This window comes from Sus scrofa, chromosome 9 (genome assembly GCF_054392235.1).
Source record: "Sus scrofa isolate SSC_HxYL_T2T_F1_AM1 chromosome 9, Sscrofa_HxYL_maternal_Yorkshire_Landrace_v2.0, whole genome shotgun sequence".
Lineage (NCBI taxonomy): Eukaryota > Metazoa > Chordata > Mammalia > Artiodactyla > Suidae > Sus > Sus scrofa.
Window position 1 is genome coordinate 9,445,587 of NC_139391.1, and position 12,115 is coordinate 9,457,701.

Sequence of the window (12,115 nt, forward strand, 5' to 3'; positions counted from 1 at the left end):
TGGGACTTAATCAAACTGAAAATTTTCTGCACAGCAAAGGAAACCCTAAACAACATGAAAAGACAACTCACAGAATAGGAGAAAATCTTTGAAAGTGAATCGACTGGCAAGGGATTAATCTCCAAAATTTATAAACTCCTCCTACCGCTCCATACCAAAAAAACAAACAACCCCATCCAAAAATGGGCAGAAGATCTAAACAGACAGGTCTCCAAAGAAGACATACAAATGGCCAAAAAAACACATGAAAAGATGTTCAAATCACTCATTATTAGAGAAATGCAAATCAAAACCACTCTGAGGTACCACCTTACACCAGCCAGAATGGCCGCCATCAAAAAGTCTACAAACAATAAGTGCTGGAGAGGGTGTGGAGAAAAAGGGACACTAGTACACTGTTGGTGGGACTGTAAATTGGTGCAACCACTGTGGAAAGCAGTATGGAGATTCCTCAGAAAACTGAAAATAGAACTACCATTTGATCCAGCAATTCCACTCCTGGGCATCTATGCAGAGAAAACTATGACTCGCAAAGACACATGTACTCCAATGTTCATTGCAGCACTGTTTACAATAGCCAAAACATGGAGACAACCTAAATGTCCATTGACAGAGGAGTGGATCCAGAAGATGTGGTACATATACACAGTGGAATATTACTCAGCCATTAAAAGGAACGAAATACCGGCATTTTTAGCAACATGGATGGACCTAGAAATTATCATGCTAAGTGAAGTCAGCCATACAATGAGACACCAACATCCAATGCTTTCACTGACATGGGGAATCTGAAAAAAGTACAGACTGAACTTCTTTGCAGAGCAGATGCTGACTCACAGACATTGAAAAACTTACGGTCTCTGGAGGAGACAGTTTGGGGGGTGGGGGGATGTGCTTGGGCTGTGGGATGGAAACCCTGTGAAATCAGATTGTTATGATCATTATACAACTACAGATGTGATAAATTCATTTGAGTAATTTAAAATAAATAAATAAATAAAAGGCTTTTTGAATTATGAAGTAGTGAAATTCTTATACAACAAATCAAGATGTCATGTAAAGATTAACATTATTCCATTGTACTGGACGAAAGCCTCGGACCAAGATATGACAACCACTTTGTATTTATTTATTTATTTTTTTAAGGCCACACCTATGTCATATGGAGGTTCCCAGGCAAGGGGTCCAGTTGGAGCTACAGCCACTGGCCTACACCACAGCCACAGCAACTTGGGATCCAAGCCACATCGGCAACCTACGTCACAGCTCATGGCAACACTCTTTAACCCACCCAGTGAGGCCAGGGATCAAACCTGCATCCTCATGGATGCTAGTCAGATTTGTTTCCACTGAGCCACGATGGGAAATCCTGACAACTTTTGAAGCCATCTGCTCAACTGAATTTTCTCTTCCTACCGCACATTCATTAATCTATACATTCAAGATTATTTATTCTGTTCCAGTCTGTGCTGGACACTGTTACTTGGTATCCTGAGAGCAGAATTAGCCACATCTAAAGGTCAAAGTCTCCTATCCCAGAACGGGTCTTGAGACATGCGATTTTGGTGATGGCTGCCTTGACATCCTTGTTTCTTAGAGTGTAGATGAGAGGATTGAGGATTGGTGTGAGAATAGCATACACCACGTTGCCCACGATGTGGAAGTCAAGGGGCAGGTCAGCCCTGTAGGCCACATAGGCTATGGCGATGGATGAGTAGTAGGTGCCAACCACCAGCAGGTGGGAGGTGCAGGTGGAGAAGGCTTTGGAGCGTCCTTCTCGGGAGCTGATGCGAAGCACCGAGGCCACAATGTGGGCATAGGAGAGAAGCACCAGGAGGAGGGGCAGGAAGGACACGACCATGGCGATGCAGAAGCCCAGGAGGGTCTGGGGGGTGGTGTCAGAGCAGGAGGCCTGAACTAGAGCCAGGTGGTCACAGAAGCAGTGGTAGATTCGAGCAATGTTGTCATATGCCATCTGGGAGGTCTTCACCACTGCTGGGATGGGCAGAAGGAGGGCGGTGAGCCAGGCACTGGCCGCCAGGGCAGCATTGGTCTGCGGGGTCATGTGCACAGGGTAGTGCAGGGGGCGGCAGATAGCCACGTAGCGGTCATAGGCCATGACCACCAGGATGAAGGCTTCGGCGCAGGTAAAGCTTTGGAAGAGGTACATCTGCAATAAGCAGGAAGTAAAGCTGAGGACGTGGTCCCCAAACAAGAGGAGGGACAGCATCTTGGGGACAGTGGTTGTGGTGAAGAGGATGTCCAGGGCTGAGAGGTTGATCAGGAAGAAGTACATGGGTTTATGGAGTCTGGGCTCTGTCACCACGGCCACCAGGATCAGGGTGTTACCCGTAAGGATGAGAAGATAGAAGAGGAGAAAAATAAAAAACACAGGGAGGAAGAGGGACTCTGGAAGAGAGGGGAGGCCCACCAGGTAGAAGACTGGTGAGCCACCCACTGATCCATTACAAGTTGTGGCCTCCATGGTGAGACAGAGCTGGATTTTTGCAAGATGGGCAACTGGAACATCTGGACACTGGAATATTTGGAAACCACAGAAACAAAGGATTCTGGAATGAGAATTCTATATTTACTCTCTAGTTAAGTATAAGCATAATTACTTACAACCAACTCTTGATCACATTTTCCTGCACATTGTTAGAAAAAAGTCAATTTTGGATTGAATGTCACTGAGTTAAGCTGAGGTGGGGTTTGAGGGGCAGAAATTCAGAGCTATCAAGTCCAGTCGTACACCTCCTCCTCCCTCCTCTGGCCCATTTCTTTCTTTCTTTCTTTCTTCCTTCCCTCCCTCCCTCCCTCCCTCCCTCATTTCTTTCTTTCTTTCTTTCTTTCTTTCTTTCTTTCTTTCTTTCTTTCTTTCTTTCTTTCTTTCTTACTTTCTTTCTGCTGCACCTGTGGCAAATGGAAATTCCCAGGCTACGGGTCAAATTGGAGCTGCAGCTGAGGTTTATGCTACAGCTTGTGGCAACAACAGATCCTTAACACACTGAGCAAGGCCAGGAATCGAACCCGCATCCTCACAGAGACAATGTCAGGTCTTAACCCCTGAGCCACAACAGGAACTCCTGGCCCATTTCTATTGAGGGGTCTGAATTTGAAGTCTGGAAACAGAGTGTCTTTTCACGGTCAGCCCTTAAGTTCATAGCAGAGGTGGGTCTTAAACCCAGTGTCTTGGTTCCCACCCAGTGTTCATAAGGATTTTTCATGAGCGAAGCTGATTCCTTACCCTCTCTTCAGCTTTGTTTCTCCTTACTCTCATCAAATGGCCACTCCTTGCTCTTGCCTCATCTTTCCCTCCTCCGTGAGGCCTTTGTCCCCCTGGCTTGGGCGTCTCTTTTCTGGGTTCCTGCACTTTTCTTTGTCATCACTGATCACACTGGGTTGTCTTGTGTCTACGGCTCCATCAGACAGCCAGCATTTGCAGGGGCTGTAATGGAGACTGATTGTTTCTGTTTAATAATCCACCACCACCGTTTTCAGGACCCGGTGCTCCAGAGGCAGGAGCCCGAATGCAGCTTTCCCAACTGGCTTTGTTTTGCTACTGAATCATAAAATTGGAATGAAAGGGTCATTAGCAAGAAATAGTTTTAGTCTAATCCTTTTCTTATACGGATTAGGAATACAACAGGGGGGCTCAGATGTGGGCTATAATTTGCCCAAAGTCACACAGTCAGTGGTGACAGAACCAGAACTAAACTAGCATCTGGGCAGGATTATCACCTTGAGCCTGGGGACAATTCATCAATAAGCCCAGGCTGCTCCACCTACTCGGGGCCACAAGTCAGACCATGGAGTTGAGGTTTATTTGCTCACCCCAAAGGCACTGAAGCACTTCCCTTCTCTAAACGTCTATTGGGCAGAATGGGCCTATGCAACAGACAAACAAAGTACGTGCTTAGGGCATTAGTCAGATGGGGACACCAAAAAATGTTTTGGAAAGACTTTAGAATTCCACATCTTTTAAAAAGCATTGGTGTAGCATCATGGTAAAAATCAGAAATGTTCTAGACTTTACATTTCTTTTTTTTTTTTTTTTTGCCTTAATTAAATGACTTTATTTTGAATACACATTATAGAGGGCTTTTGATGGTTTGTTTTTGAGGCTTTTTTTTGGCCAAGCCCTTGGCCTGTAGAAGTTCCTGGGTCAGGAGTCAAACCCACACCACAGCAGCAACCCAAGCTACCCCAGTGACAATGCCAGATCCCTAACCCTGTGCTCCGCAAAGGGACTCCACGGGGATGCTTTCAGGGCTTAAGGACACTAAATGTTGTTATAAGACCATTTCCTTGGTCAGGATCATCTATGAGCCAATTACAGTGCTGGTGGGGGACAGAGAAGGACAGAAAGACCAATTACCAAAAGTCCACCCCAACACTATATTTCTCCTCCCATTATCCCACCCTGCCAGGGAGCAGGTACACCCCTTCAACAATGAGAAGCTGGAGGCTGGAGAAGAGCAGAGCCTTGTTCAAGCGTGGTGAGGGGTTGAGAGCAGAGACTGTTCTGGAGCCAGGCTGTTACAAAGGACTGAGTCCATCTTGACTTCTGGGCCAGTTCTGCCATTCACTTGCTGTGACTTCGGGCCTCTGAGACTCTTTTCTCCCATCTGAAACTCATTTTTCCCATCTGAAACGTCTCTCCCAACTCAGCACACTTTTTTTTTTTTTGTCTTTTTTTTTAGGGCCACAGGTGTGGCATATGGAGGTTCCTAGGTTAGGGGTCGAATCAGAGCTATAGCCGCCGGCCTATACCACGGCCACAGCAACGCCAGATCCAGGCCGGGTATGCAACCTACACCATAGCTCATGGCCACACTGAATCTTCAACCCACTGAGCGAGGCCAGGGATTGAACCTGTGTCCTCATAGATACTAGTCAGATTGATTTCGCCGAGCCTCAGTGGGAACTCCTCAGTACACATTTTTGAGTGGCCCGGTGAGGGGTCAGAGATGTCTCGTGGCCCAAGCCTCTAAGAAGGGAGAGTGAGGTTCTCCCATTTGTGAAGCTCCTGTTGCATGCTTGATTCCTTAGAGTCTTTGTGCCATTACATGTCATTGCAATTCCCAAATCCATGCCATTCTCTCATAGTTCCCCTAACTTGTGCTGTTCCCACAGAAGAGGAGCAGGACATGTGTGAATTACAGAGTTTGGGCTCCTTAACTGGAGTGAGAAAGACCTGGGTTTCCACGCTGGCCCCACCACCTTCCATTTTCTGTCTCTGAACTGCAGGTCCCCCATCTGTGGCTCAGTGGTGGCAGAGGCCTCAGTCAATAGTCTCATTTCTTTACCTGTCATGGGCCTGGATTCCTTGTGACAAACTCTAACCATACCATCGGGCTCTTGGTTTGTGACCGCTCATCCCTGTCTGTCCTGCTGGGGTCGCTGACCCACAGTCACACAATCTGACAGTGTGTGCACATGGGGACCCTGAGGTTCACACATGGGAGGGGGGCGCCCCCAGGCTCCTCCGCATGGCTCTACCTGCCCCAGGCCTCCCTCAGCCACGCAGATACTCCCTCCCTAGCCCCGCTCACCTGACCCGCCCGATTCAGCTTGGTGTCATCTGTGGAGTCATCACCTTGGCCCTAGGGGGAGAGCCAGGTTGGGGCTGAGTCACGGCCCATTAAACCTCAGAGCCAGGGCCTGCTGGGCGCTCTTTGTTAAGTCGACTCTCCTATGGGACCCTGTCCCTGCCAGCTGGGAGCAACTTCCTAGGATGGAGCAGGGGACTTGGCTCTGGGCTTTGCGGAGGATGAAAACAGCATCATTAACCACCCTCCTGAGTCCCGGAACTTTATCACTAATGAAGCAGTTTGCTTCCTGCTGGCCTGTCTGGTCTCACAACAGCCATTAGGTTTATTCCTAGTGTTTGACATTTGAGGCAACTGTGATCTAGAGAAGTGGCTTGGCCAAGGTCCAACGAGTGACTGGTGGACTTAAAGTCGTGCAAATGGCTGGTGGCAGAGCTGGGATTTGGACGGGTTCAGCAGCTTAGTGAGCAGCACATGGTGGCTGTGATCTGAATTCTTTCCAGTTACGTCACCTTGGACAAATCCCTTCCCTCACTGAGCCTTTCTTCCTTATCTGTAAAAAGAGTGTAATGGGCTATCGGTAAGATTTCATGATAAACATTCAATTAAAAAGAGCAGTTATTTCAATCAACCCAAATAGGAAAAACCTGCTGCATGATTGAATAGAACTAGTGCTGTTATATGTGAGGCGGAGGTCTGTGCCCCAAGGCCAAGGTCAAGTCACAGATGGTTCCTGCCTCGGCTTCCTGATGCTTCCTTTGGCTCCATAGCTCTCTATTTCTGACTCTGTCATTCTTTCAGTAACATGTACAAAATTTAAGTGATTTTTAAAATTTCACATGCAACAGATAGATCCCCTGGTAAAGTATTTTCATCAATCCAGAGCTTTCTTTTGTAAAAGTGGAAGTTTTCACACCAGCCCTTCCCCATTTTTCTCCTTCCTTCCTCAGAGGAAATCACTGTTACTAAACTGGTGTGTTCGTGTCAGACCTTTTCTAAACATGTGCGTGTGTGTGGTTTTGCTTTGTTTTGCTTTTAGCATATCTTGAATCATTTTGTCCTTATCCCGTTATATTCTAACCTAATGTCTTGAAATATACACATTACTACATACTAAATATATAATCAACAAAAACCTACTGTCTGGCACAGGCAACTTGACTCAAATTCTGTGATAACCAATATGGGAAAAGAAATCTGAAAAAGATTGAATATACGTATAACTAAACCACTTTGCTGGACACTTGAAACTAACACAACATTGTAAATCTAGCATACGCTGAAGTAAAATAAAAATTAAATTGAGAGAAAAATGAAAGAAACCAAGCCTTGGAATCGTTTATCTGATCTACTTTATTCTTTTATCTGAATTTGGTATTTGATGGCGTGGACATGACATTTGTGTAGTAATTTCCCTGACGACAGACATTTAAGTTGTACCCAGTTATTGCTATTATGAATAATATTATAATTAACATCCTCTTAATATGTATTTGGGGACATATATACCCAAATATTTCTCTGAGATAGATCCTTAGAAGTAGGAATTCTGGGCCAAGAGGTAAGCAGATTCTAAAATGTGTGTGTTGGAGTTTCCTTCATGGCTCCGTGGTTAACGAACTTGAGTAGGACCCATGAGGTTGTGGGTTCGATCCCTAGCCGTGGTGAGTGGTTAAGAATCTGGCGTTGCTGTAGCTGTGGTGCAGGCCGGCAGCTGTAGCTCCAATTCGATCCCTAGCCTGGGAACTTCCAAATGCTGTGGGCGTGACCCTAAAATGCAATAAATAAAATAATAAAATAAGATAAAATAAAATCTGTGTGTATATGCCTGTACCGGGACAGTCCAAGCTTCAAACCCAGAGGCTCTGAGGATGCTGAGTCACAGCAATGACTGGGATGACATTGTTACACCAGTGCCTGAGGCTGCTGCCCAGAACTGGGAGAAACCATGCATGAATGATTCATTTCAGCCCAGAGAAGAGACTTCCATAGCAGATAGTGTAGGATTCGAGAATACTAAGCCATTGGCAGCTGAGTATCAAACTTCATGGAAAGCAGAAACTGGTACAGCAGAGGCTGTAGCTGCTCCTCGTGATCTAATGAACTTCACCATGGAGCTGAAGGTGGTTCCGTCGTTTCTTTGAATAGCAAACAAGCGCTATATGGGCCATCTTCTCTCCAGACCTTCTCCCTCTGATGGAAGAGAGAACTTCGCATTTGGAATAAATTTGTGTCTATGGATCTTTGCTTCCAGATCATAAATGTAAATGCTAGAGGTGTTTCTGGGGGAGAAGATATAATCATTCTTAAGTTAAAGGCAAAGAATTCTGCAGAATCAGCAGATAACAATCCACACAACAGGTGGATTCTTTTGATCTGTTTTCTGTCTCTCAGAGACTACAGAACTCCTTAAGGACCATCCAGACCCAGCTGTCAGCAACACGAGGATGACTAAAGACTTTCTGGTGTGTTATGGATAAAACTAATTAAGAGACTTGGGGACTTGGGCCAGAAGAATCCACTTGGAGTACAACAGTTGGTAGAATTGCAGTTAAGCTGGAGACATCCAACAAAAACCGAGACCTCGATTCCCTTCAGGTTTCTAATTTTGTTTGGTTTTACTAAAGAAAATGAACCTCAATAGGAGAGTTAAGAGTTGGCTGAGATTTCCTTGTCAAAAGCCAACATTCTGAGACTTACCATTTTACCATTATGGGATAAAATATGATTTATTTCATTACCTCTGAGCATAAAAATGTTCCCATACTTCTAGGAAATGACTGGCTCCTCCGTAGCCATGGTGACAAATAGTCATCAGAACTTTTTTTAAACCTGTTTCATCACTCAATGACAACTTCGCATCAGCACACACACTGCTGAAAGCCAGCCACCCAGCAGCCGCTTCACTGCTGTAACCACACTTCCAGAGCTAAAGGCAAACCAGTCTCTAGACACTCCTCCTCCTCCTAAAAGTCCACCAACGCCTAATCTCCAGATTTTCCACAACCCTATGAGGTCAGCTCCCTGTGTTGCTCGGAAATAAACTATGCCACAAACGAAACATTTCCATGCTTAAGGGATAAATTCAGCTTTTTGTTTCAGATGTTATGTGGCAGTCTCTTATCATTTTTATGTCTCTGTAATCAGAGGTCATGTCCTTTCTTTCATTTTTTTTCTTTTCTTTTTCTTTTCACACCTGCACTTGAGGCATATGGAAGTTCTCAGGCTAGGGGTCATATCAGAGCTGCAGCTGCCAAGCTACACGACAGCCACAGCTACGCCAGATCCAAGTACATCTGTGACCCACGCCACAGCTTATGGCAACACCTGAATCCTTAACCCACTGATCAGGCCAGATATTGAACTCGAATCCTCACAAGACTATGTCAGGTTCTTAACCAGCTGAATTCCTTTCTTAATGGGAACTCCCTTTCTTTCTTTCTTCCTTTCTTTCGGCCGCATCTGTGACAAATGGAAGTTCCGAGGCTATGGGTCAAATTGGAGCTGCAGCTACTGGTCTACGCCACAGCCACAGCAATGCAGGATCTTCAACCCACCAAGCAAGGCCAGGGATCGAACCCAAATCCTCATAGAGACAACGTTGCGTCCTACCGATTTTAGTAATTAGGTCTTCTTTCCTTTTCCTTTGCCCATCTTGCTAAATGTTTGTCAGTTTTGTTGATACATTCAAAGAGCCAATTTTGCTTCTGTCTGTTTTCTCTATTGTTTTTCTACTCTTTCCATTTATTTCCATTCTCATCTTTATCATTATTTCATGCCTGCTGATTGCTTTGAGTTCAGTTTGCTTTTCTTTTTTCTTTTTTCTTTTTTTTTTTTTTTTTTTTTGGTCTTTTTAAGGGCCAAACCCCACGGCATATGGACGTTCCCAGGCTAGGGGTCAAATTGGAGCTGTAGCTGCTGGCCACAGCCACATCCTCATGGAAACTAGTTGGATTCATTACCACTGAGCCACACTGGGAACTCCCTTAGTTTGCTTTTCTCGTCTCATTTCTTAAAGTTAAAAATTGGGTTATTCATTTGAGAGCTATCTTCCTTTTTAACGTAAATATTATTTACAGCTATAAATTTCCCTCTAAGCACTCTCTTTCGCTGCATCTCATAAGTTTCAGCACATTGTTCTTTCATCTTCATTCATCTCAAAATATGTTCTGCTTTGTCTTTGGTTACTTTTGTGACCCACTGGTTGTTTAGGAGGGTGCTGTTCACTTTCCACATGTTGTGGGTGTAGCATTTGGTGACCCAGCTTAGGAAAAGTGGGCAGGTTATTTAAAACATGCACTGCTTAGAACAAAACAAAGTTAACTTAGAAATAACGAAGTCTTCAAAGGTGACACTAGACAGGGTAAGTGCAAATGATTCTGGGAATATATTTGAAGCAAACTTAAGGGGAAGATACAAGAAATTAAAGTGAACCATACTATTTAGAATACAAATAGAAAGCAGAAAATAAGAATATTTTGTCTATCATCAAGAATATAAAAAAACCAGTTCAGAAAAATGGTATTACATAAATATCGTTCTTAAAATGTAACCAAAATTTCATGGCTGCAAAAATGTTTTCACTTAAGTGACAACTAAAGTCAGTTTTAGAGCTCAATATTCTAATTAAGTTTAGAAGTATTTTAAAGTTGCTTTTGAAATCTTGGAATTTATTTTTATCTCTTTCTTCTTCCTTCCTCTCCCAGTAACACTGAGCTATAAAATATAGCACATAGTAGGCTCATGATTTGTGCACGTAACACATGAAAGACACCTTATGTCATTTGCTGACAGATTTGATTTTTCTGACAAGAAGCTTAGGCAGCCATTTGTGAGGGTCGATTTAAAAAAAAAAATCAGATCATCTCTGCAGATACAACAAAGCCCCAAAGCTTAGCCTTAAAAAAAAAAAAAAAAAAAAAAAAAACCATCTCCACTGGGAAGAATCAGTAACATTAGCACAGGTAGTCACATACTATAACTCAGGAGGAGAACTGCTCTTTTAGGTAAAAATGAAATCGATTTTAAGTATTTTCCTGATGTATCTGAGTTTAACACAAGAAGGCTCTGCAGACAATAAACCTCACTCAAATAAGACTTTAATGCTGGCAGGTAGTCGTCCTATACTTTCCTGCTTTGTTCCCTTGTCTCCTCTTCTACACTTTTTCACACCTTCTCCTTTAAATTCACCGGTACCGCCTCCTATTGTCACTCCAGCCAATCAGGAGGGAAGTCCCACAGCATCTCCGCCTGCGACCTGCACCGCAGCTCACGGCAAAGCCTAAGTATATAGAGTCTAATCATAAAGAATATACCATGTCACTATTATTCAGGGGAGACCAAAATTTTGACCTCACCCCATAAGCCCCTTGGTAGCCCTCTCTGATTACAAACCTCTTCCTCACCTGCAGAAATAACTGTGATTCTGACTTTTAAATAAACATGCCTTCTCTTTTCTTCATAATTACATCTGTATGTATTGATCAAAAATGCAGTTTAGTTGTGCCTGAGTTTTGTATAACTGAGTTGTGATTATTTCACCCAGCACTATGTGAGATTCCTCTATGGCGCATGTATACCTAATTCCTCCTTTTCTTTTTTTTCTTTTTTTTGTCTTTTATTTCTTTTTAGGGCCGCTCCCGTGACATATGGAGGTTCCCAGGCCAGGGATCTAATCAGAGCTGTAGCCACCGGCCTACGCCACAGCAACACTAGAGCCAAGACGCGGCTGCGAACTACACCACAGCTTATGGCAACACCAAATCCTTAACCCTCTGAGCGAGGCCTGGGATCGAACCCGCAGCCTCATGGTTCCTAGTCAGTTTCGTTTCCACTGTGCCACAACGGGAACTCCTCCTTCATATTTTCTTGGTATATGTAGTGTTACTTTTTATGAACATTTCACAAAGAAATGCTGCTGTGCTAGATCACAGAGCATGTGTGTCCTCAACATTATAAGATAGTGATAAACCATTTTCCAAAGTGTCTGTCTGTGCCAATTAGCATTCCCACTCTCGGAGTCCCTGTCATGGCTCAGTGGGTTAAGAAGCCAACATAGCGTCCATGAGGATGGGTTCACCCCTGGCCTTGCTCAGTGGGTTAAAGATCCAGCATTGCCCCAGGCTTTGGTGTAGGTTGTAGATGCAGCTCAGACCTGGTATTGCTGCGGCTGTGGCATACGTCAGCAGCTGCAGCTCTGATTCTCCCCCTAACCTGGGACCTTCCATATGCTGCAGGTGCGGCCATGAAAAGAAAAAGCAAAGAAACAAAAAACCTTTCCCACTCTCAATGTATGAGTGCCCCATCAACCCATATCCTTGCCAACCTGGGTATCATCAGACTGACATTTGGTTTCTAGCGCTAACTATTTCTAGTGGAAGCGAGTGGTTTCTAGTGATAACTGTTGTAATTTGTGCTTTTCCTTCTACTAAAGAAGTTGGGCACATTTTCTTATATGTATTGGACATTTATTCCTTCTTGTGAATTCTTTTGCTCATTTTTCTAATGGCTTGACTACCTTTTTAAAAAATTGATATAAGATGAATCTAAATATCCTGGCCAGG

The 12,115-nt window shown here is 44.1% G+C and overlaps 1 protein-coding gene across 1 annotated transcript; it reads right to left on the reverse strand.

Moving 5' to 3' along the window:
- Nucleotides 1-1,513: 1,513 nt before the first annotated feature.
- LOC100627340 (olfactory receptor 2AT4) lies at nucleotides 1,514-2,485 on the reverse strand. The gene has a single exon (XM_005667128.4). The coding sequence runs from the start codon at nucleotides 2,483-2,485 to the stop codon at nucleotides 1,514-1,516; it is 972 nt and encodes a 323-aa protein (XP_005667185.4).
- Between the last annotated feature and the right edge of the window lie 9,630 nt (nucleotides 2,486-12,115).

Coding starts and splice junctions, on each gene's coding strand:
- LOC100627340 (XM_005667128.4), bottom strand. CDS start 2,485: ATGGAGGCCACAACTTGTAATGGATCAGTGGGTGGCTCACCAGTCTTC.